General features: G+C 38.4%; 2 protein-coding genes and 1 long non-coding RNA gene across 4 annotated transcripts; all 3 read left to right on the top strand.

Moving 5' to 3' along the window:
• The first annotated feature begins 420 nt into the window (after positions 1-420).
• LOC104097466 (5'-3' exoribonuclease 4-like) lies at positions 421-25,962 on the top strand. Of its 2 annotated transcripts, XM_070187769.1 has the most exons (23): positions 421-768; positions 855-957; positions 5,591-5,667; positions 11,778-11,957; positions 12,053-12,172; positions 12,321-12,383; positions 12,507-12,647; positions 14,563-14,727; positions 14,909-14,986; positions 15,346-15,423; positions 15,707-15,751; positions 15,854-15,922; positions 16,010-16,105; positions 16,434-16,504; positions 22,153-22,281; positions 22,367-22,443; positions 22,531-22,571; positions 22,767-22,841; positions 23,055-23,212; positions 24,092-24,196; positions 24,287-24,362; positions 25,176-25,258; positions 25,425-25,962. In XM_070187769.1, the coding sequence occupies exons 1-23, from the start codon at positions 565-567 to the stop codon at positions 25,663-25,665; spliced, it is 2,475 nt and encodes an 824-aa protein (XP_070043870.1). In that variant the 5' UTR covers positions 421-564; the 3' UTR covers positions 25,666-25,962. The 2 variants fall into 2 exon arrangements, with proteins under 2 accessions (XP_070043870.1, XP_070043871.1); XM_070187770.1 differs by lacking the exon at positions 14,563-14,727.
• On the top strand, positions 16,512-20,436 carry LOC138900656 (classical arabinogalactan protein 9-like). The gene is made up of 2 exons (XM_070187771.1): positions 16,512-19,842; positions 20,052-20,436. The coding sequence occupies exons 1-2, from the start codon at positions 19,224-19,226 to the stop codon at positions 20,060-20,062; spliced, it is 630 nt and encodes a 209-aa protein (XP_070043872.1). The 5' UTR covers positions 16,512-19,223; the 3' UTR covers positions 20,063-20,436.
• LOC138900657 (uncharacterized) lies at positions 23,219-23,851 on the top strand. The gene is made up of 2 exons (XR_011411779.1): positions 23,219-23,408; positions 23,538-23,851. It is a non-coding gene; the product is annotated as an uncharacterized lncRNA (long non-coding RNA).
• Positions 25,963-26,460: the final 498 nt, after the last annotated feature.

The following is a 26,460-nucleotide window of genomic DNA, read 5'->3' as shown; positions in this document are numbered from 1 at the left end:
CTCTACTCAATTGGTTTGAGTCTCGTGCTGATAACGTGTTATGAAACAATAAAAGAAGAAGAATATTATTGCAGAGAAAAGTAGAGAGAGAGAATTTTTATTGATTTGGATAAATTACAATGGAATAGAATACCTCTATTTATAGGAAAAAGTGGCTTAGCCACCAAGTAATAAACCATAAAATCTCTCTAAAATATAAACATTATACAATTCTATTTATAATAATATTATAATTTTTTTTAAAAAAAATTAAGCCTCACATTAATCTTTGGCTACTTGACCAATAGGATTTCCCCCCCCCCCCCCCCCCCGAGTTATTGATATTAAATTCTCTTAATTTTTTACTTTCTTTGTGAAAGGAATCAACCATACTACAATGAAGGTATAAGAGACTGAAATTACAATGTAGTAAAGTAATTCAACTCGACCCCTAAAATGTTGCATGGTTTCAAACTGATATAAAATTTTCTGTATCTTAACAGCGAAAAAGCCCATAGGCATACAAAACCTTAAACCCTAGCGTAAACCCCGAGTTCTCCTGTTACTCAAGTCTACTTTCAGAAAATGGGAATACCTGCATTCTATCGATGGTTACTGGAGCGTTATCCACAGTCTGTTGTTGAGGTTAACGAAGAAACCCCAGCCGTCATTAATGGGGTCACTGTCCCAATTGACACTAGCGACCCTAATCCCAACGGCATTGAATTCGATAATCTTTATTTGGATATGAACGGAATCATTCACCCTTGTTTTCATCCAGAAAGCCTGGTACAGTTTTTTTACATATACAATACATATAAATGCTGCAAATTTTAACTTCTGTTGACCTCGCAATTGTTTTGGAGTATCTGCAGCCTGCCCCGGAGACACATGATCAAGTCTTTAAAGCGGTTTTCAACTACATTGATAGAATCTTTTCAATTGTCAGGCCTCGCAAGCTTTTATACATGGCGATTGGTTAGTCAACTATCATCACTTTTCACAATCAATATATTCTATGTTCACCTAGTTGTCCAGGTTGTAAATTCCAGTATGTGGTTTTTGCTATTATCATCATTTAAAGAAGTTGACTAGGTTAGTCCAATATTGGCTTTCTTTCTTTTGGATACACCGTGCAATATTATCTAGTAACTTACTTAGGATTTTCAAAAGATTCAGTTAGGAATTCATATAATGTACTATTACATCCTTCCTATTTCATATGATCTAGTTTGGTATATGGTGATTGATTTAATTAAATTTTGGTATAGCATCGGATATTGACTTGTTTGAAAATAAATATCAAGTCTTTAGTTTTTATCTAAATACAGATAAAGGAGTGAAGGAAGAAAATACTTCTTTTCTTAAAAACATCACGAATTGAATTATAAAACACTCTTTTTCTCTCTCTAGAAGTCCTCCCAAGAGGCTTCGATGGGAAGGAAAACCTTCTTCTTAGCTAGAACAAATCTTTTGAGATACCTAAACACACAGTCGACAAGGACAGAAGGTATGCATGGATCGAGGGAAGGAAATTCATTGTCCAATGCATGACTGTTCGCAGAAAGTTCCTATTTTGGACATGTCAGATGCTCAACCTGGATTCAAGCATCTCCGACGATGTCTTTAGAAGATGGAACGAGAAAAATGAGGTGTATGAATATGCTATTTTGCAGAAATTTAACGATTTCAGGAGATATATCAGTATTTTTGTGCAGCATAGAGGATTAAGAGAAGAGTTATCATCATAGTAAAAGTGTTCCAAGGTGCAGGATGGCAAGACGTTACAACAAAAATTCAGGGCTTTGCTGGCAAAGAGAGTACACTCTCAGTTTCTAACCCATTTCAACCATATATAGAGGTTCCGAAGCTAAACCGTTGGTTAGAGAACACGGTAGATCCTAGCAATACTAGACAGGGAGACAGAAGAATCAGGATCAATGAAAAATGGAAGAAGATTCTCTAAACAGATGCACCCTTTAATTTTTTTTTTCTAAATAGATGCTTTATCGGGAACAAGATGAAATTGCAACCTGTTTGGAGATCAGAAAATGGGTCTAGAATAAGTGGAAGGTCCCCAAGTCTTTGAATTGGACGAGTTTCATTTTCTCTTCGAGTTCTCTTCAAAAGCAGAAACGGGATGTGTGAAGCTTGGTACTTGGAAACGGAGGACTCTGAAATGAGAGGGTGACTCCTACTTCAGGGTATATCCCAATTGACTTTAGATCAAAATGGTCTTGGATCCGATTGTTAGGTCTACCAGGCCATCTATGGTCATGGGGAATTTTGAAGGCATTAAGGACAAATTTGTGGGGCGGCTTGAAACTAAATAGGAGACACTTCTGAAAAGCCACCTCCAAAGGGCAAGGATTAGGATAAAGGGTTTTATAGAATATAGATAATATCTCAAAAGAAATTGAGGTGAAACAGATGATTTGGTGATAAAGGGCTTTATAGAATATAGATGATATCTCAAAAGAAATTGAGGTGAAACAGATGATTTGGTGTATAAAATTCCAATTTGGTTGAGACAAGCACGAGGGTGACTAGAAAATTTGAGATTGGAATTTTGACCTGATTCAAATCGTGAGAAGTAACCAGCTATGGTGAACAACAGCTTGAACCAGGACGTATCATCTTTTCTCATATAATCTAGAAATCTAGTGCTAAAAGGTTCGAGACTTGGTGGATAATGGATCTATGCCCTTCTCCACTTAATCTTTGCTCTGTACAAGAACATTTCGTTAGAAGTCTGAATGCCACCCGCATTACTCTTATTACCAAAAAAGTGGGAGCAAAAGAGGTACGTGATTTCAGACTCATCGGCCTCATCAGTAGTTTATTGAAGATTTTAACTAAAGTGCTAGCCGAAGTTTAAGGAAGATTATTTGGAAACTTGTCTCTTCTCATGAGCTGTCTTTCATTAAAGATAGAAAATTATGATGATGCTCTTATTGCTAACTGATTGTCTGGTCCTTGAGTGGTAGTTGGGGATTTTAATTACTAGATTTGCGTCGGAAAGAAAATGCAGCAACAGAACTACAGAAACAATGGTTGAATTCTAACTCATGTTTAGAGGATTTGTAGCTGATAGATGCCCGTCTGAATGAAGGAAAATTCATTTGGTTTCAAGGAGAACATGGTAATGCTACCTCGAGGATTGATGGAATACTCTTTTCAATTAAATTGGATGAAGAGGTCAGCTGTATCAACAATATGTGCTACCAAAACTTGCTTGAGATCATCCTCCAATCATTCTCCGGTGTAGAAATTGGGAAAAAACTAACTCCTACTTCAAGTTTGAAAAAAAGTTGCTAGAATTTGAGGGCTTAAAAGCTAATTAAAGGGTGGTGGGAAGCTTTTTTTGTAACTAATATACCTGGAAAAGTAGATTTTGAAAGAATGGAGCCGATATTTTATTGGTAGTCTAGAGTTTTTTTTTTTGGTAGTATAGTGACTAGAAGTGGAAGAAAAAGCTCTGTCCGGCATGATAATTGGCTCGGATATTCTCCCTGCAAAGATACTTTTCGTGATTTGTTTGAGTTATCAACTTAAAAGGAAGCTTCTATATCACAATGTCGATCTTCACTACACTTGGAACTTGGATTTTATTAGAAGATACTTGAATGATTGGGAGTAGGAAAGGACATGTGAATTTCTCAAGCTGCTGGAGACCCATCAAAGTTGGTCTAACAATGAAAATTCCTTAAGCTGGAAACTGCATAGTGAAGGAATTTTCTCTATTAGTTCATGCTATTCATCATTCACTAGTACTGTTATATTAAATAAGAGAGAAAATTGAATTTAATTCTTTTTTTTTACAAAAACTTTACAAGAAAATTAAAAATTAAATTAGGAGTAAGCTTGTGACACTTTCAGAAAAAAAAAAAAAGAATCCCTTTGTAGCCAATCATTTATTAAAAAAATTGATCAGCTTAACACAAAAGTAGAAAAAGAAATAATAGTAACTTGGTCCCAGGCGTATTCGTCTTCAATAAAGGATTGGACTCCAACTTTTCGTCCAAAGCCTGTGATGAGTGTGTCTAAAGGGTCTTTCTTTTGAACTGCTTTCCAAAGCAGCCAATGAGCATGGTCACAGATTTGGAGATCCAATGCACCCTACAAAGTCAATTGCTTCACATGGCTAGTGATTGAAGGAGCATGTCTAACACTGGATGCTTTGCAAAGGAGAGGTTTTCAGTTATTTAATACGTAGATGTTTTTTATGTGGAATTCAATGAAAGTTCAGAACATTTATTCTTCCATTACAAAGTGACATTCCAACAACGTCAGATGTTTTTATCTATAATGAGAGTGTAGTGGGTGATACCCACATCCCACTTGAAGTGCTTCGATGCTGGAGCTTAGAAAGTTATGACAAAATGCTCAAGAGAAATGCTTAAACATTATTTGGTAGACAATTTGGAAAGAAAGGAATCAAAGGTGCTTTGAAGGACTCTCCAACCCCATCTAGGAGACTAGTTTAACTGGTTACTTTGTTTGCTGCTTCATGTAAAACATAGGGGAAGTTGAAACTATTCTAGAGGATTTTGAATCTCTTCATGTATAGATGAGGCTATATTAGTCGGCCTAACCCAATCTTTTGCTTCTTCTATTTTCTGTTTTTGGCTTTGGCTATTTGATGTATGTAACTAGCCCAGCACTCGGCCAGTGCTGTTTTGACATCAGTGAAAAGACTTTTACCTTGAAATTTAGTTGGTGCAATGTTGAAAGGTTTATCCTTATTGCCTGTTGTAAGTTTAACGTAACAGTTGAGTAAAAACTTCTCAAAAAAAAAAAAACATTTGAATAAAAGTAGAACCTTGAGAAAGCAATAGAAAACCAAGAAACATCAAACAGATGGGAGTTTAGCTTTATCCCAGTAAAGTAGAGAGCACGGGTGTCTGCATAACAAACGTGGACAATTGAGTTGTCTTCGTGTTAAAGTCTTACTTCGGAAGTTTTTGCTAGGAGGTAAAATTGTGTTTGCTACCTTGCCTCTCTTTTTTCCATTGGCCATTGGATGGCAAGCCCCAACAAAGAGAAGCTTAAGATGAAACTCTTGAATTTTTTTCTTACATTACCTTTCTGATAAATAAATTAGTACTTAACCTGTTAACCAAACTATTTTTCCTTGTGTATGTGCTACATTTCCTTCAAAAAAAGAGGAACTTATATATGTTATGGCAAAAAGTGAAAGATATTAGTAATGGTTGCTTTGCCATAAATCAAAACATTGTTTGCGAAATACGTCTAGAAGTTAAATGCTGTATATAAGAGATTGTGTTTACATGGATTTGAGGTTTGAAGTAGAGATGTCGTCGATATATTTACTTATTTATTCCAAAGGTCTGTATGATGTCACACTTATTGTTTTCTTGTTTAAATCATTTAGATCATAGATGTGATCATTTTCTTTGTAATCAATGCAGAAGTGAGTTCTTCTGGTCTAGCTTGCTAAATATTTTCTCAAACTTTTGCCCAGGTGTACCACTTCCATTCTTCATTAAAACATTGCGAGATGTAGGATTGTCATAGGAACCATATTGAGCAATAGCTAATTTGATTTATTTACCTCATTCCTCGACTAATGATGATATAATATCTGCAGATGGTGTTGCACCACGTGCCAAAATGAATCAACAGCGTGCGAGACGTTTCAGAGCTGCTAAAGATGCTGCTAATGAAGTGAGTTTTTTCACCTTAAATCTATTAGTAAACCATGTGGAAACTATTCTTGATCAGATTATATTGATAAGTAAAGTTTCATTGATTTGCACCAAGAAAGAGCTGAATATGTACACAAAAGAGGACATGGGTTCCCTAAAATATGAAGGGAATCCAGGAAGTCCCGCAAAAGAAAATACATGAGTCTCTGCTTCTAATTACACCAAGAGCATAGCAGTTTAAAAACCCTAGACTTCACAAAAGGAAAAAGCATACAAGTGTTTTCACAACATCTTCTATCCCTTTCATTCAATGAGCACCAAAATATACATAAAGGTTAGCGTTCCATATGTATTTGGTTTGCTTCCCCATTCACTGTCCTCTCCAGCCTTTTAGTGCATATTTTAACGGTTACAGGAACTATCAAATCCTCCAGATACATTCGGGAACATGACCCAAATGTCCCAATCAAAGCAGCAATTCAAAAATAAATTTAGCGGATTCTGCTTCAGCTTGACATTGATAGCATCTATTGCCTAGTCTGAATCCACCTTTTTGGGATTTATCTTGAGTAAGACAAGCTTCATTCATTATAATCTTACCAAAACATGTAGCTCAAGGGGAAGCTTTTGTTTTCTAGATTGATTTCCAAGGCCATATGTTGTTCTCCCCCTCCAAGCTTCATCATGGTACTGTTACAGGATTTTACCATGGAATACCATTTTTCCTCCTTTCCAGATTATAGCATCTGGTGTGTCAGTCAGCTGTATCACATTTTCCAGCCCCCTCGTTAGCTCCCATAGCGTCCAGTTCCCAATCAAAAAAGTTCCTTCGAAGGTCTAGATTTCATACTTGACCTTGTCTACTTTCGGCAACGGTGATTTCTTGCTCGAGCACCAACCCGAATATTTCTGAAAAGCTAAATACAATTCTTGATCATATTAGACAGGAATCTGGCTTTTCTTCTTGGGGGACTTTTGTAAAAGGGAAGCCTATGTGAGAAAGCATGAGAGAAAATATATTATTGATATTAGATACCCAATACAATACAAGAGGTCCTTATTTATAGCTACAATGACATATTACTCCTATTCTAATGTGGGACAAGACTACATTATGTACATATCTGTAAACTAACACTCTCCCTCAAGCCGGTGCATACAAATCATATGTATCGAGCTTGTTACATATATAACCAATACGAGGACCAGTGAGGGACTTGGTGAAAATATCTGCAAGCTGATCATTCGACCTCACAAACTTTGTAGCAATCTCTTCTGCAAGTATCTTTTCTTTGACGAAGTGACAATCAATCTCAATGTGTTTAGTTCTCTCATGGAACACCGGATTTGATGTAATATGAAGGGCAGCTTGATTATCGCACACAAGTTCCATCAGACTGATTTCACCAAATTTCAACTCCTTGAGCAATTGTTTGGTCCAGACTAGCTCACATGTTGCCATAGCCATTGCTCGATATTTTGCTTCTGCACTAGACCGAGCAACTACATTCTGTTTCTTGCTCTTCGAAGACACCAAATTTCCTCCTACTAAAACACAATATCCAGACGCACGTCTATCAGAAGGTGATCCTGCCCAATCAGCATCTGAGTATCCAACGGTCTGCTCATGACCTCGATCCTCAAACAGTAACCCTTTGCCTGGAGCCGATTTTATATACCGAATAATACGGACTACTGCATCTCAATGACTATCACAGGGAGAATTCATAAACTGACTTACAACACTCACAGGATAAGAAATGTCGGGTCTAGTCACTGTGAGATAATTTAATTTACCAACCAGTCGCCTATAGCTTGCAGGATCGTTAAGCGGCTCCCCCTGTCCTGGCAAAAGTTTAGAATTCGGATCCATCGGAGTGTCAACAGGTCTGCAACCTATCATCCCCGTCTCCTCAAGAATGTCTAAAACATATTTTCTTTGAGAAATAACAATACCTGAGCTAGACTGAGCAACCTCAATACCTAGAAAGTACTTCAATCTGCCTAGATCCTTAGTTTGGAAGTGCTGGAAGAGATGCTGCTTTAGATTGGTAATACCATCCTGATCATTACCAGTAATAACAATATCATCAACATAGACTACTAGATAAATACAGAGACTTGAAGCAAAGTGCCGATAAAACACAGAGTGATCAGCTTCACTACGAGTCATGCCAAACTCTTGGATAACCGTACTGAACTTACCAAACCAGGCTCGAGGAGACTGCTTTAGACCATAAAGTGACAGACGCAAGCGACATACAAGGTCACGAGACTCCCCCTGAGTAACAAAACCACGTGGTTGCTCCATATAAATCTCATCCTCAAGATCACCGTGAAGAAATGCATTCTTAATGTCCAGCTGATAGAGAGGCCAATGACGAACCGCAGCCATGGATAGAAAAAGGCGGACTGATGCGACTTTAGCCATGGGAGAGAAGGTATCACTGTAATCGAGCCCAAATATATGAGTATATCCTTTGGCAATAAGACATGCCTTAAGTCGATCAACCTGGCCATCGGGACCAACTTTGATTGCATAAACCCAACGACAACCAATAGTAGATTTACCTGAAGGAAGAGGAACAAGCTCCCAAGTATCACTTGTATGTAAAGCAGACATCTCGTCACTCATAGTCTGTCGCCATCCTGGATGAGACAACGCTTCACCTGTAGACTTAGGGATGGAAACCGAGGACAAAGAAGATATAAAAACATAATGAGGAGATGACAGACGATGATAACTTAAACCGACATAGTGGGGATTAGGATTAAGTGTGGTCCGTATACCTTTTCGAAGTGCAATCGGTGTACTAGGAAGAGACAAGTCCACAGTAGGAGCAGGGTCAGGTGCAGGACGAGAACCAGTTGGGCCTGATGTAGGGCGCGGACGACGATGATAAGTCAAGAGTGGTGTTCCTGTGGCTGAGGATTTAGGAGGAACAACACCAGACTCCTCAACGGTTGGTATGGGTGAAACTTCTGTGGTCGAAGGTGGAGGAGGAGCTATAGTAAACTCCTCAAAGGTCGGTATAGGTAAGACCTCAGATATATCATGGTGGTCAGCAGAGGTAAAGAAAGGTTTAGACTCCAAAAATATGACGTCAGCCGACACAAGGTACATACGAAGATCAGGGAATAACAACGATATCCCTTCTGAACACGAGAATAACCAAGTAAGACATACTTGAGAGCACGAGGAGCTAACTTATCTTTCCCAGGGGCTAAGTTATGAACAAAACACGTGCTCCCAAAAACACGAGGTGGAAGAGAGTATAAGAGATGGGAGATGAAGGCATCCGATTAATCAAATAACAAGCTGTGAGAACTGCATCACCCCAAAAACGCAACAGAACATGAGATTCAATTAGAAGTGTGCGAGCAGTCTCAATAAGGCGCCAATTCTTTCTCTCTGCAACCCCATTTTGCTGAGGGGTATACGAACAAGATGTCTGATGAATAGTTCCTTGAGAAGTCATAAACTGCTGAAACTGAGAAGAAAAATATTCTAAGGCATTATCACTGCGAAAAATGTGAACACCAAATTGGTTTTTTATTTCAGCACAGAAACTATGGAATAAAGAAAATAACTCAGAACAATCTTTCATTAAGAAAAGCCAAGTATATCTTGAATAATCATCAATAAAACTGACAAAATAACGAAATCCCAAGGTTGAACTGACTCTACTAGGACCCTATATATCAGAATGAACTAAGGAGAAAACAGACTCTGCATAACTCTCAACACTACGCGGAAAGAAGGCTCGGGTATATTTCCCAAGCTGACACGACTCACAATCTAATGTAGACAAACTAGATAAATTAGGCACCATCTTCTAAAGTTTGGATAAACTCGGATGCCCTAAACGTCTGTGGATTAGGTCTGGAGGATCAATAACTAGACATGTTGTGGAAGGACTGAGTGAGTTAAGGTAGTAAAGGCCTTCTGATTCACGTCCTGTACCAATTGTCTGTCCCGTACTGCGGTCCTGCATAATAAAAGAATCGTCAATAAAATATATACCAAAATGGAGGGCACGAATCAAACGACTAACAGATGCAAGACTAAAATGACAGCCAGAGACATAAAGAACGGAATCTAGGGTGATAGAAGACAATTGATTAGCTTGTCCAACTCCTTTTGCCTTAGTTTGACATCCATTGGCTAAAGTAACAGTGATAAGAGAATGTGAATATACAATATTCGACAAAAGTGATATATTACCAGAGATGTGATCAGAAGCGCCTGAGTCCATGACCCATGGTCCAAGAGTACTAGACTAGGAAACACAAGCAAAAGAATTACCAGCAACAGAAGTATCAGTCTGAGCAACCGAGGCTACTTGTGGAGATGTCTGCTTACTTGCTCGATACTGAAGGAGCTCATTATATTCTTCTTTAGATAAAGAAAATCCCTGGTTACCTGTAGTCTCGGTCCGAGCAATGTAAGCATTTTTGGGTGGACGACCATGTAAGGAATAACACATTTCACGAGTGTGTCCAAGTTTGTGACAATAAGAACACTTGGGTCTAGATCTTTCAAAACAACCTCCTCTTCGTCTATTCTCCATAGTTTGAGATGCCCGAACATCCACTGTCTGGGATGCGAGAACAGAGAAATCAAGTATCTGTGATGAGATCACTGGGTGACTTGGTGCTGCAGCAAGGCGGAGTAATCGAGAGAATAATTCATCAATTGTGGGGAACAGTCAGACTAGCCAAAATTTGGTTGCGTACTGAATCAAGATCATTAGAAAGTCCAGCGAGGTTAAGAACTAGAAACATTTTCTGTTGCTGCTCTTGTTGTTGTTTTTCAACACTAGCAGAAACTGACATCAACTTCTCAAATTCCTCCATGATTGCATGTACTTGACCCAAGTAAGTAGACATATCTAATTCCTGCTTCTTTAAGTTTGTCATCCGCGATATCACATCATAGAAGCGAGATATGTCATTAATGTATAAGGTACGAGCCTTTGCCCAAACCAAATAACATGTCTGGAATGGACGAAACAAGGGCATCGGCTTGGAATCAATAGATTGCCACAAGATGCTACATAACTGAGCATCGATCTTTGCCCAAAGTGCTATCGCCTTTTCATCTCCTTTGCTAGACTGTTTGATTAAATGATCTTGAACACCTTGGCCTTTACACCACAACTCGACAGATGAAGCCCAAGCTAAGTAGTTTGAACTTCCCATTAAAGGTTCCGAGGTAATCATAACACTAGAGTTTTCAGAACTCATGTTTCTAGACCCAAAAACATCAAATCCCAAAGACATCGTTGCAAATTATTACCAAATAAGAGAAAGAATCAACTGTAATCCACTGAAACAGAGTAAGGAAACATTGAAACAGAATAAGGGAATACTGTAGCTGCCGGAAAAAACTCAAAGTGGTTGGAATGAAACGAAAACAATAAGGGTAGGATCGGAATTACTAGGCGATCCGACTGTTCAACCAGAACTTTTTCAAAATCTGGCCGGAACAGGGCTCACGCGCCGGCGCGTGGGTCAGATCTCGCCCGAAAATTTCTTCCTTTTCCGGCGCGTGAGGGCGCGTGGACATGTGTTTTCCGGTGGGGTTGACTGGGGTTTGGTCGCCGAAGCCTGAGGAGTCTTGTGGTGTTGTTGGTTTTTGCACAGCACCAACAGAAAGTGATTTGCTTACGGATAACCTTCTAAGTCGCCGGAAAATTGTACGGCGAAGAGTCTTTCTTCCCGGAATCGCTGTAATTTATGCACAACGATAAATCTCTCACGATTGCTCTGATACTATGTGAGAAAGCACGGGAGAAAATATATTATTGATATTAGATACTCAATACAATACAAGAAATCCTTATTTATAGCTATACTTTACAAGGACATATTACTCCTATTCTAATGTGGGACAAGACTACATTATGTACATATATGTAAACTAACAACCTAAATGTTTTGAATATCTAATTTGGGAATTTACGAGTTCAACATACAAAAAGCAGGAATAGACATATATGTTGCAAGCGAACAACATAGAAGTGTATTCCAGAAGTGGAATTTGGAAGTTTTGACAGTGTAGGGATTTCCCCCTTTCTTTCCTTTTTTCCTTTTCTAACAAAGCAGATTGAATTTTATTGTTTTTAGGCCTCTGATACAGGGAGAATAAGAGGGAATGATGAAACAGAACGGGAAGGTTTAAGTACTAAAAAGTTGGATTCAAATGTTATTACACCTGGAACGAAATTCATGGAACTGCTGTCATCTGCACTTCAATACTATGTACGTTTGAAAGTGAATGTAGACTCTGGTTGGCAGGGAATCAAGGTAAGCGTACTTCTGCTGGACACTTGCTCTCATGCTCTATAGGATATGCTTTTTCCCTCATACATTATGCTTCTTCTACACCGTGATCTTTTCAGGTTATTCTCTCTGATGCTAGTGTGCCTGGTGAAGGGGAGCATAAGATAATGTCTTATATTCGCTTGCAAAGGAATCTTCCAGGATTTGATCCTAATACACGGCATTGCTTGTATGGTTTGGTAATTTGTGGCACCCTACTTTTCTTTCCTTCTCTTTTCTGCCGTACTCTACAGCAGCCTACCTTGCCCTTTTTGCTTTATGCTGAAGTGTTCTTTCATGACATCTTTCAAGTGGGTTCTTTTTACATATTTTCTGGTGTTTCCACAGGACGCAGACTTGATAATGCTGGCATTGGCGTCACATGAAGTTCACTTTTCAATTCTAAGAGAGGTCAGTGTGTTTTTGGATTTGTGTTGTTTTAGGTCTTTTTCTTTTCACGTTCTTCTGGCTATGTCATCACAAGGGGGAAACAAGTTATGCTGGCTATGTAATGAATTTTGTCCTTGATTGCAGGATGTCCGCAAAGATAAATCAAAGGATAGAGGTCAACGGAATAGGCAAGATATGTATAGACAACAAGCAGGTAGGCACCCAAAAAAGGGGGAAGGATGCGGCAAGGACTTAGCGAACTTAATATCAGAACAGAAGTTTCAGGTTAGAAATTTGATTTAGTATGACGATGGTGTACCATTGTGTTATTAAGCTCCGCCCCTGCAGTAAGTTGTAGGGATTTGATGTGGTTGTCTTGTTCTGAAAGCTGAAATTTTAAGAACTGCTCAATATAGTTCTATACTTCTATTATGCTGCTACGAAAAATTCTTTCTATTTCGAGAACTGTGGGAAATTAATCTATGTTTGTGAATCCAAATAACTGAATCTATGGTGGTTCCAAGAAGGGAATTTTTCTCAGAAAATCAAAGTAACTTATGTTTGAATGCTGAGGCTCCATTTGTTTCTGGAAAAACATTTTCTTTCTGTTTCCTTTCATAAATTTTTCTAGAACGTTTTTCTCTTCCTGATTATATGTTCAAAATCCAAACTGGTTCTAGTTTCTTGTGGTTATAAATTAAGAAAAACCAACAAATACAGATGAAAGAAAGAATAGAAATGGCAATGAGAGGAGATGAAATCCTGGATTTCTGAAGTTATGATCTCATACTGGCATCTTATCCGCCATTAAATTGTTCTCTATCTCTCTGTCCTAATCATTATCAGTTAGGAAAATATTTGGAGAAAGCCGTCAAAAGCTGGCTTACTGAATTAACAAGAAACAATTGGAAGGTACTCGCTCTGTATATGATGTACCAATTTCGAGGGAATAAAAATAGTTTCTTTGGTTTAAATTGGTTTGCCATCTGAAATTAATCTGATAGAACAAATTGACAATTTCTCCATTTGTCTTAATTTAGATGAACTGTTACTGAATTTTGTTACAATTGATGTCAAAGTTAATCATCTATGATTCTCACTCACCTTTAGATCTAATAAGTAAAACCAAGACAGAGAAAACGAGATAGAAAAATATAGGAAAGAGGGTTTGGGTTGACGAACACCCTGTAAACTGTTAAGTAGAGAGAGTTTATTGGAGGACGCTGTTATCGTGGGTGGAAAATTGGCAAAAGAAGGCTGACATCTCCAACATGGTTCTTTCAATCCCTCGTATTCTGGTTTTCCTGCTACTTTTCTCATATGGAGTAGATGAAATAAAATTTATATGTGTCCAGTGTCATACTTTGTCTGTAAGGAGAATTGAGAACGGATTGCATAATCCTTATTATTACCTTTAGGTTCCAATTGTTTCCCTGTTATCTGGCGGTATTATCTGTTAATAGCTATCAGTTCAATAACTCAAGTAAGGGGATTAGCAAGCAAGTATGCGTCCTGGACAAGGATACAACTAGGTTATGAGAGAGAACAAAAATTTGGTTGGCACGAGCTTGGCAGAGGAAGGATACATAGGAAAAACCTGACAGTGTTTAAGTTACAAGTTCGAATTTTCGATGTTCAAGTGCAACCATATTAAGTATGAAATGCACGTCTTACTGTCTATCACATTTATAGTGGTGCAGCATATATATATGAAGAACTAATTATTTTGAAAAGGTTATGGTTAAAAAGCGATGTCAATTTGATTTAAATTGAAAATGTAAAAGACGAAAAATAGACAGCTAACTTTAAAACCATGTGTGTCCATATTATGTGCTTCTATAACTTAATATAGTGATACATAGAAACTGTCCTGCGGTCACAGTCCACATGTATGATAAAGCGGTCAATTTCTCCCTCTTTCTTTCCATGTGGATAAAGATATAGTTGTATGTAAATCATGTGAACTACCATATTTTCCTTTCTGTTAACCTAATCAAATTATTTAAGTACCTGGTATTATCTGTTTCCTTGTTGTATCATACCAAATAAATGCATTTCCAGCAAATACTTCATAAGATTGCTACTTACAGGATGTCCAGTCTTACCTATACTGGACATTATATTATATTATATTATATTATACTATACTATATTATACTATACTGTATCTTTCTAAATTTCTGCTGCTGGATCTTTTCAGCTTCTTAAAGTATGGGTACTCAGAGATTATTTGGGATACGAACTTCAAATTCCAGATCCAACTGTCAAACTAGACCTGGAGCGACTGATAGATGATTTTGTTTTCATGTGTTTATTTGTTGGAAATGATTTTCTTCCCCATGTGCCATCTTTGGAGATATCAGAGGTTTGTATTCTTTGGATGCTAATTAGTGCTTTTCTCATTTAGCCTACAGTACTAATTGCCCTTTGGTTTTTGGAGCTAGAATTTTGCTGGCAAAGAGTTATGTGTTGGTGTTCATATTGAATGTATCTCCTTTGTCCCATCTGCTTCTATTCTGAATGTTCTTTTAATTGTGAACCTCTAGGGAGCCATTGACTTACTGATTGATGTCTACAAGAAGGAATTTGTCAATTTGGGTGGCTATCTTACTAATTCTTGCCAGGTACAGAATTGTCTGCTTCTCTGTGTTGCTCCATTTTCATTTCCGACCTATGCCACGTTTCCATATGTACTTTCTGTCTTACCATTTGCTCGTTGGTATAACAATTGTGAAGGCTATTGTGATGATTTATTGTATGAAGCAGACGTGACCCTAGTTTGTCTGAAATATGCAAGGTCTGGTCTTTATTGATGTTAAATTTATAGGTGTGTGTGAAGGTTTGTAAATCTTGTATCCAATCATTAACTAGTTTTAATGCCTGATAGAACTTTTCTGGCTCTAAAGTTGTCTAATCCGCATGATATGTTTGAAGTACTTAGTAGTTGTATTTGATTATGGGTTTTGCCCATTCATTACTGCAGGTTAATTTGGAGAGGGTGGGGCACTTTATACAAGCCATTGGTTCTTATGAGAATGCTGTCTTTAGGAAGCGTATCCAGGTTTGTCTGTGATGTCATTATATCATGCCATCCCAGTTTTAGTAGATGTGGGGTTCTCTTGGCTCCTATCTTTTGGGGTTGGCAAGTCTTAACCTTTGTTTTGCATTTTTGCTACAATTTGTGTGGTCACCTCTCAGTGACGTGTTTACTTTTTGTTTGAGTTGAACTCTTTATGCAATATCTGTGGTCTATCTTCTCTGTCAGAAATTTAAGCATCGTCATTAACTCTGGATTTTTTTAAACAGTAAATATTTTATTATAATCAAAATTTTTATTTATTCAGGCACAGAAGCATTGGGGGATACACATGCAACGCCCAACTTTAAATGTGAGTGTGATGTGTTGAACACTTAACCTTATTTGAAGTTCTTGATGGATAGAGAATCTGATCAATTTCGTAATCCATGTTTGGTGATTGTCGTTTACACAGTTGGCTGTTCAGCAGAATCAGGACAAAAGTAACCATGTACAAGACAAGACCCTTTCTGTGGTTGATAAGGTCTCTTAGTCATCCTTTTATTTCCATTTAGGTTCATTGAAAAAAAAGCTTCTAGAATATCCTGTGTGGCTGGGTCGTATTTGTCAGGTTAAATTAGGAGAAGAAGGCTGGAAAGAAAGATACTATGTGGAAAAATTTGAGGTTCAAACCGAAGAAGATTGCGTCAAAATTCAAAGGGATGCGGTAAGCAGATTTAATATCATATACGCCTACAGGACAATCATCATAACCCACTGGTACCAACTTAGTACCATATTTTTTATATCAATATATATAAGACTTTACCAGTTGAAAAATAAGAATGTCATATGTGTCCTATAGACTGAATGTTTTCCTGAAGGTGTTGCAGCATTGCTTGAACCACTACCTTCGTTTAGATGACATACCTCTTTTCTTCTTGAAGAAACTCCTTCCTCATTTAATCTCGTATTTCAAAATCTCAATCACAAACTGATTGCTCCATTTCTCTAATCTATTCTTTCTTTATGATTGTGTTCTTCCTGTTATATAGGTCTTGAAATATGTTGAAGGAATATGTTGGGTCATGCATTATTACTACCAAGGAGTGTGCTCCTGGCAATGGTCTGTCCTGCTCTTTTCTTTCCTGACTTGCTGCTTCTTAGCATGAGCATTATTTGGTTTTATGTCATTAACATGTCAAGCTATGTTTTTAGTGAACTTTCCTGAGCAATTGATAATTGGTGTTTAATTTTGTGTAGAAAACTCAGCTAAGTGACCCTTAATCGGATTGCCAGTGGGTCAATATGGTATAACTCTAGTGCATCTTATTTTGACTGCTGGCCAATCTTTGACAAAAGAATGCATGAATCTGCAAAATGTGATATATCTATATTTGGAGCTATCTAGGCATCAAGCAGTATGCTAATTATTGTTCCTCTGGATAGTATCATCAATCATTTCTGTGCAAGTATCTAGAGAATAAGGTCAACTATTACCTGAATTTGGTGAATTCGGTACAGAATTTAAAACATTTGGAGTCTTTATTGAAAAATTTAAAACATTTGGAGTAAATGTATCAGCAATGTGCTGGTTGGTGTAGCCTTCTTTGTGTATGGTGGGTTGTATCTAAAGAAGTATTCTTTGTGTTCTTGACATTGGTTATCTTAGTGAATCTCTTCATTGGTGAAACCAATAAGAAGTGTTAGTTTATAGATATGTATAGTGTAGTCTTGTCCCACATTGGAAGAGGAGTAATATCTCCTTGTAGTGTATAGCTATAAATAGGGACCTCTTGTATTGTATTTATCATCCAATATCAATAACATATTTTCTCCCGTGCCTTCTCACATGGTATCAGAGCATTAGTGAGAAAAGATCGCTGTGCGTCATTCCAGCGTTAACCGGGAAGAAAGAACTTAGTCGTCGTGTAATTTTTCCGGTGACCTAAGGCTTGCCTAAGTGAAAGTCACTTTCTGTCGGTGTTGTGCTAAAACCAACACCACCATCAGGTAGATCACCCTCCGACTACCAACCCCTTGAAATTTTATCCGGCAGAAAAGCCGCCACGCTCTTCCACGCGCCGGAAATAACTTTTTCGGCGAGGGTTCCGGCCACTTTCCGGCCATTTTTTCGCGAAGCTTCTTCAGGACAGTGTGTTCTCCTCAAAATTCCGAGCCTACCCATCTAATTCAAATCAAATTCCCGCCACTTTTATATTTTTCCGGCGTGAACAGTGACTTCTCTGGCCATTTTTTGAAAATATTTCTTCAGGACAGCTTGCTCACAAAGGAATTCCGAGTCTATCCATCCTGGTTACAACAAATTCCGACAACTTTGAAATTTTCCGGCGAGCTACAGTGTTTCCGGCGTGAACAGTGTTCCGGCGCAGAACAGTGTTCTGTTTTCCTGCTGTAAACAGTGTTTTTCAAGTTATTTCTTCAGCTACTACTACAAATTGTAGCGACATGGGGACCGATGCTTTGAACAGTCGGATGGTTTCTTTAGCAGAGTATATTGAGTTCCTTCAGTATAAAGCATGTAAGCAGACATCGTCTGAGATAGCTTCTGTTGTTCAAACAGGTAATAGCGTGACTTGTTTCTCCCAATCTTCATCCTCTGAGTTTTGGGTCATTGATTCAGGTGCATCAGATCATATTTCTGGTAACAAATCTCTTTTCACTACTATTTCGTATTCTCAATCTCTTCCAAAAGTCACAATGGCCAATGGGTCTCAAACCATGGCAACTGCAATAGGTCAAGCAAGCCCACTTCCTTCCTTACCTTTAGATTCAGTCCTTTATGTTCCTAATAGTCCTTTTAATCTCATAGCTGTTAGTCGCTTAGCCAAATCACTTAAATGCGCTGTTTTATTTCTTGATGACCATGTTTTTATACAGGAACGCAGTACGGGGCGGATCATTGGTACCGGGCGTGAATCAAACGGACTTTATTACCTTATCCTTGCTAAATCACATGGACTCACATCTTGTCTTCCTTCTACAACTTGTCCTGTTACTGATTCACCAGATTTATTACATAAACGGTTGAGACATCCCAGTTTGTCAAAACTTTAGAAAATGGTATCTGGTTTATCTCACTTGTCAGCTCTAGAGTGTGAGTCATGTCAGCTTGGTAAGTATACCCGCTCCCATTTCCCTCGACGTCTTGATAATCGAGCAGAGTCACCTTTTACTTTAGTCCATTCAGATATTTGGGGTCCTAGTCGGGTCAGTTCCACCTTAGGATTCCGCTACTTTGTTAGTTTCATTGATGATTATTCCAGGTGCACTTGGATATTTTTGATAAAAAATCGATCTGAGCTGTTTTCTATTTTCCAGACCTTCCACGCTGAAATTCAAAATCAATTTGGGGTTTCTATTCGCACATTTCGTAGTGATAATGCCCGAGAGTATTTGTCTTCCCCATTTCAGCAGTTTATGAAATCTCATGGGATTATTCATCAAACATCTTGTCCGTACACATCTCAACAAAATGGGGTAGCTGAAAGAAAAAATAGACATCTTATTGAAACTGCTCGTACCCTACTCATACAATCTCATGCTCCGTTGCGTTTTTGGGGGATGCCGTTCTTACATCTTGCTATCTTATTAATCGTATGCCATCTTCAGCTATCCAGAACCAAGTTCCATTCTCTGTCTTGTTTCCCCACTTACCTTTGTTCTCTCTTCCACCCCGTATCTTTGGAAGCACTTGTTTTGTCCATAACCTTACTCCAGGAACAGATAAGTTAGCTCCTCGTGCTCTTAAGTGCGTATTTCTGGGTTTCTCGAGAACACAAAAGGGGTATCGATGCTACTCTCCTGACCTCTAGCGGTACCTTATGTCCGCTGATGTTACCTTCTTTGAAACCCAATCATACTTCACAGGTTCAGGTCATCACTTAGATATTTCTGAGGTACTACCAGTTTCATCTTTTGGAGATTCAGTCACTCCAGCTCCACCACCTACAACTCCGGTTGTAGCTCCACCACCTATAGCTCCAGTTGTAGCTCTACCACCTATAGCTCCAGTTCCACCACCTACAATTCCGGTTGTAGCTCCACCACCTATAGCTCCAGTTCCTCCACATAATCCAGTTCAACCTTCTGCAGCTCCACCATTCTTGACTTATCATCGTCGTCCACATCTAGCATCAGGCCCAGGTGATTCACGCCCCGCATCAGATTCTGCACCTACTGCGGACTTGTCTCCTCTTAGTCAACCAATTGCACTCCGCAAAGGTATACGATCCACACTTAATCCTAATCCCCACTATGTCGGTTTAAGTTATCATCGTCTGTCGTCACCACATTATGCTTTTATATCTTCTTTGTCCACTGTTTCTATCCCTAAGTCTACAGGTGAGGCACTATCTCATCCAGGATGGCGACATGCTATGATTGACGAGATGTCTGCTTTACATGCGAGTGACACTTGGGAGCTTGTTCCTCTTCCTGCAGGTAAGTCTACTGTTGGTTGTCGTTGGGTTTATGCAGTCAAAGTTGGCCTGGATGGCCAGATTGATCGGCTTAAGGCTCGTCTTGTTGCAAAAGGATATACTCAGATTTTTGGGCTTGATTATAGTGATACTTTCTCTACCGTGGCTAAAGTAGCATCTATTCGTCTCTTTTTGTCCATGGCTGTTGTACGTCATTGGCCTCTTTATCAGTTAGACATTAAGAATGCTTTTCTCCACGGTGATCTTGAGGAGGAAGTTTATATGGAGCAACCACCTGGTTTTGTTGCTCAGGGGAGTTTAATGGTTGTGTGTGCAGATTGCGCAAGTCACTATATGGTTTGAAACAGTCCCCTCGAGCTTGGTTTGGTAAGTTCAGCACAATTATTCAGGAGTTCGGCATGACTCGTAGTGAGGCTGATCACTCTGTGTTTTATCGGCATTCTGCTCCTAATCTGTGTATTTATCTAGTGGTTTATGTTGATGATATTGTTATTACTGGTAATGATCAGGATGGTATTACTAATCTGAAGGAACATCTCTTTCAGCACTTCCAGACTAAGGATCTGGGCAGATTGAAGTATTTTCTAGGTATTGAGGTCGCTCAGGTCTAGCTCAGGTATTGTTATTTCACAGCGGAAGTATGCCTTAGACATTCTTGAGGAGACTGGAATGATGGGTTGCAGACCTATTGACTCTCCTATGGATCCGAATGCTAAGCTTCTGCCTGGACATGGGGAGCCTCTTAGAGACCCTACGAGATATAGGAGGTTGGTTGGCAAATTGAATTACCTCACAGTGACTAGACCTGACATTTCTTTTCCGGTGAGTGTTGTAAGTCAGTTTATGGATTCTCCATGTGATAGTCACTGGGATGCAGTTGTTCGCATTTTTCGGTATATAAAGTCAGCTCCAGCAAAGGATTACTATTCGAGGATCGAGGCCACGAGCAGATTGTTGGGTACACAGATGCTGATTGGGCAGGATCACCTTTTGATAGACGTTCTACGGCTGGATATTGTGTTCTAGTAGGAGGTAATTTGGTCTCGTGGAAGAGCAAGAAACAGAATGTAGTTGCTCGATCTAGCGCCGAAGCCGAATATCGGGCCATGGCTATGGCGACGTGTGAGTTAGTTTGGGTCAAGCAGTTGCTCAAGGAGTTAAAGTTCGGAGAAATCAGCAAGATGGAACTAGTGTGTGATAACCAAGCTGCTCTTCATATTGCGTCAAATCCGGTGTTCCATGAGAGGACTAAACACATTGAGATCGACTGTCACTTTGTCAGAGAAAAAATACTTTTAGGAGATATTGTTACAAAGTTTGTAAAGTTGAATGATCAACTAGCAGATATTTTCACTAAGTCTCTTACTGGTTCTCGTATTAGTTACATGTGTAACAAGCTCGGTACATATGATGTGTATGCACCGGCTTGAGGGGGAGTGTTAGTTTATAGATATGTATAGTGTAGTCTTGTCCCATATTGGAAGAGGAGTAATATCTCCTTGTAGTGTATAGCTATAAATAGGGACCTCTTGTATTGTATTTATCATCCAATATCAATAACATATTTTCTCCCGTGCCTTCTCACAAGAAGTAAAACAATTATTCACTTTATGACAATAAGAATTAGCCAAGAAGTTTGCACAAATTTTCCAGAGCCTATTTCATCACCGAAAGTGATATATTATTAACAAACTAATCTTGCAAATAGCTAATCCTCTTGCACCAGCTGGTTGTTTCTTTTAATTGAAGTGGAGCCGATATACTTCTAAACAACCTGAGTTGGCCACACAGGAGTTCTGAGTGATTTTTGGTAGCATGTTTTGATCTGGTAGAATTACTTATGATTTTTAATTTGCTGTAGGGGGGATGTTTCTTACTTTTCTAACCATAGAAACAATTTTTTTTTTATAGAAATACTTAAAAGGAAAGTCTCTATTCATTCTTGAATATCTTGTGTTAGACTATAAAATATACTATGCAGATTTGTCTCTAGCATGAAAGATTTCAGAAGTATATGGTTTTGCTCTACCCTTTTCTGGATAAGGATGGTTTTGCTCTACTTTCTGCCTTTTTTATTTCAGCTTTTTTTTCCAGGAAGTTTATTTTGATCGGGTCTTGACCATATTGTTCATTGGTTATTGTTAGTATAGTCATTCTTCCCTCCCCCTTCCCCTTCTATGCGTGTTATCTGATCCATTTTGGCTGTTGATTTGTTTAGGTATTTGGTGTTGCATATTTTCCATTAATTAGCTATTTTTGCCAAATTGGGAAATTAATGGCACAGTTGTTCTGTTTTGATATGAAACTGCAGGTTTTATCCTTATCACTATGCTCCATTCGCATCTGATTTTCATGATCTTGACCGATTGAAAATCCACTTCACAATTGGCAAGCCCTTCAAGCCTTTTGATCAGCTAATGGGTGTCCTTCCAGCTGCAAGGTATTAAAAACCTATGCTCTTTTTGATTTGTGTAGATGGTTTTGTTCTTCATTTCTTTGTATAACAGAGCTGGTGTACATGACAGTGCACAAGCACTTCCCTTTTCTTACAGGAAGTTGATGACAGATCCATTGTCCCCTATTTTGAACTTCTATCCTAGTGGTAAGGTGGATTTTGAAAAAAAAAAAATGATTCCATTGCTTAACGAATATCCCTTCCTTGAGATGTATTAAAAACATATTTCGGCAGATTTTGAGCTTGATATGAATGGGAAGAGGCATGCTTGGCAGGTAATTTTAGATAATCTACTTTATTCTTACAATCTATTGCTCATATCACTTTCTACTTCTAGTATCTGAACCTGCTGTGGATCCCTCTTTTTCCCTGTCCAATTATCGTTCGTAATACAAGCCGTTCTTTTTCTTTTTGAGTTAATTAACTGGGAAAACATTAAGGATGATATCAATGTTTCTTATGGTTTGTAGGCTGTTTGTAAGCTGCCATTTATTGAAGAGAGCCGTCTTCTATCTGAGATTGCAAATGTTGAAGATACTTTAACGGTAATGTAACTAATATTATAACCGAAGAATAATGTTGCAGATGCCATTATACAGCCATGTGTATGCAAAACACGTATCCATGAAGCAGCAGTAATTCTTGGAATTGTTTGAGCCTTGGCAACATTGTTTCCCATCACAACTTCTAGCCCCTGAACTTTACATCTATGTTTGTCTGATATACACTTAATTCTCGTACTGTTTATTGCGATTTAGGTTGACGAAAAGCACAGAAACAGTCTTGGCCTTGATATGTTGTTTGTTTACATGTCACATCCTCTAGCAGCGAAGATCCTTGCTTTTTGTGCAAGGAACAAGGACAATCCAAAGTTGCCAAAGGCTAAAGTGAAAAGGAAAATCCATCCCGAGTTCAGGTGATGTGATCATGGCGGGTGCCATTCAGGAAGTGGACTTACTCTTGTTTTATCTGTTTGTGACATTTGAATAGTTTGGAGACTGAGGAGTGCCTTCACCATTTTCACTCCGTTGGCACAGATTAAAATTTGTTGCTTGGGGCATCGATTGGTAGAATCATGTGCACGCTTTGTGGTTGACTCACTATATTTAACTGCGTACATCTATGTTGCTTGGACTCTCCAAAAGGGTTGCCGCACCCGTGTCGGATCCTCCAAAAATGCACTAAATTTGGAGGATCCGACACGCACCCAACAACATTTTTGAAGAGTCCGAGTAACATAGGCGTACATCACGTAGCAGATTCATTCTTTCTTCCCCGTAAACTTGGATTAAGGAACATGGGAAAAGCTTTTGCTTCTTCTTATGTAGTATCAAGTGAAGCTGTGTTCGGCTAATTGTTCTTTGGGTGGTTAGATTCCACTTATTTGCATGAGAAGATTTCAACTACTGGTAGTACCTTAATTGGAATGAAGTGTCTCCTTTCTAGCTAAGCTGGTTCATTTCTGCCATTGCCTGAAAATGTTGCCCCTATTAAAACCAATCTTGTTATACAGTTATAGTGGCACATGGTCTGAGAGGGTGCTCTTCTTGCAGAATCCTAGCGGGACACAATATAACTGGTCTTTCATCTTTACATGTATAAGAGCTAATATAAGTTCGTCAGAAAAGGGGATGTCTTTTGATTTTCTACTTTTGGTGTCTTCCTGGGTGTTCTATAATAGTTGCATTACATGTGCTGATTGCTGATTCTTTTTCCTTGTAAATAAAGAAAGTATTCCAATGTCTACTTATCAAAAAAGCTCTGCCACTAGATGCTGACTGATTTCTTTTGGCAGTCATGGAATGAATGGATTCATATACATTTCTGATAAGCCTGTATGTTCTGTTGAGATCTATCCACCCGTTCAGGACATGGATGTGATAACAGATAATAAAGTCATGTACGTGTTTTTCTGAATTTGTTTGCTTCAAATATGCAAAAAGTAGGGCTACGGTCTTCTCTTGAATGATTACATTTTGATCTTCTGCAGATCTGTGTTTTATAAAGTCCCTTCTTTCCATCCTCACATTCCTAGACCACCAAAAGGAGTAATAATGCCTAGAAAGGTATGTGAAGGCGTTTTCTTTGGGGTTTTTGGCGATCGTCAATTGTGCTTTCTTATATGCATGACCGTTATTTTGTGGCACTATTATTGGAATACATTTTGTATAAGGAACATCTATATTTTTTAGCTTCTCTCAATTGTTATCGTGATGAATAGAAAGATAGCTTTGAAAAGGTTACTATTTTGTATTTCACGTCTATGATATAGATTTTTCCAGTTTGCTGGTGAAATTGTGTGAAGGTTTGGAATTCAAGATTTAACAACTAAGAATATCAGCTACATGTTTTATTATGCTTGAGAAAATTAAATTAGGGCTGAGGAGAGGATAGAAAATTGGAAGAAAATATCAGAACTGCCTGAAGTCCATGGACTAAATCACCACCACTTTAGTTTGATACCCCTATTTTGTGAATTGGATGAGATATTTAACTGTGTATATTGAGTTCATTTCACATCAAATTCTGGTGACCTCAGGCAGACAAAGTTAAAATGAGACTAAAATAAGCAGTTCCGCAAAGTGGAAAACTGAACTTAATTCTTTTTTTTTTTTTTTTTTTTGGTCTTAACGTTTGCAGATGTCCAAGTCTGCTGTTTACCTCAAATGTGCAGACATCTCTTTACATCTTAAAAGTATTCGCTTAAGATGGCACTTCTAGTTATCAATCTTAGTGTTACTGCACGGCTCAGTCGATGAAATGACGAGCTAGACATCAACTAATCACTTAGTCGTAATATCATATGCTACATGTCATATGATACTCTATCTTTTTTTATTTTTCTTGTTTTAACTTACAAGTTCTGTGCTCTCTTGTAGGTTATCTCCGAGGATGTAGTCCAGCCTCAACCTTTATTATGGCACGAGAAGACAGCTGTTGCTGAACACAGATATTCTAGAAGGTAAGATGTCCTGTTGTATATATTTTCTCAAATATTCAGCTTGGAGACAGTTGCTTGGATTTCTCACCATGTGAGATATGCAGTCAGTCAGAGTAGTCTATTTTCGACACCGCTACAAATAGCTGTTTAAAAACTGAGGATCTCTGCTCTGTCATAACCTATACAGGTACATACCCCACAATTCTGTATCAGGACCTCGTTTGGCAAGATTGGCTCATCAGCTTGTATCAGAAAACAGTCTCCTGAAGCACCAAGTGAATGGAGATGGTGGCAATGATAGCCACTGTGAGAAAGGAAAGAAGAAGCGTACCGGTGCTGAAAGAAAGAAGCGGAAGAGGCAAAGACAAGAGGCAGTAGTGGGTTCGTTGGAACCACAAAGCATTACGCCAAGCCTTCTTCCTTGTTGATTATTGGTGTCAACTTGTAGTTAATGTTGAGTGTCATTTGCTTATTGCATCAAATTAGGATAGAGGCCTCGGCAGGATGAGGAGGAGGGCCTAAAAACGAGGCTGATCTCCACGAGAGAACTCCAATGTTGTACTATGAAATCCTACAAAAGTGCGAAGGGTGTAATAACTTATAGCTCCTAATTCATTTTGTCATTCTACTTTTCCTTTTCATTCTTATTTATTCTTCTGTAATTTGCATATACTTATAAGTTCCAAATTTTGATTCTAAATTATTCATCATTAGTTGTCATACCATTCTGTTGCCTTTAGTAAATGATGTTTTGCTAATTCTGGTTTTAGGATCCTTATATTAGCTATAATTATGCAAGTCGGTAATAGTATCAATTACCTATTTTATACTTGATGCATTTTGTGGTGGCATGCGAACGGGGTATCCAGCAACTATATGGTCACCATTAATGCATTGAAAGTACAATAGGAACTCGGGACGAACATTACATGTCAAAGTTTAGGATTATAGCAGACATTTAACTCATAAACTTTGTAAGTAGTAAATTGAATCAGAGAAGCTGTAACTGCGCCTGCAAGGAAAACAACGCAAGTAATTCTAGCCTGCCGGCTATACGAGTAACAAGTGGGGAAAAAAATAGGTACAACAATTGTGGTGAAACATGATCAAGCAGCTATAACCATTACTTGTCCAAAAACATATACGAGACTCGGAAAGTTGAAGCAATTCTGGATTCTACTTAGTCCATTGTCAATAACTGCCAGAAAGCAACTGCTCTTGCC

This window comes from Nicotiana tomentosiformis, chromosome 10 (genome assembly GCF_000390325.3).
Source record: "Nicotiana tomentosiformis chromosome 10, ASM39032v3, whole genome shotgun sequence".
NCBI lineage: Eukaryota > Viridiplantae > Streptophyta > Magnoliopsida > Solanales > Solanaceae > Nicotiana > Nicotiana tomentosiformis.
This window is presented reverse-complemented; position numbering and strand designations above follow the sequence as displayed.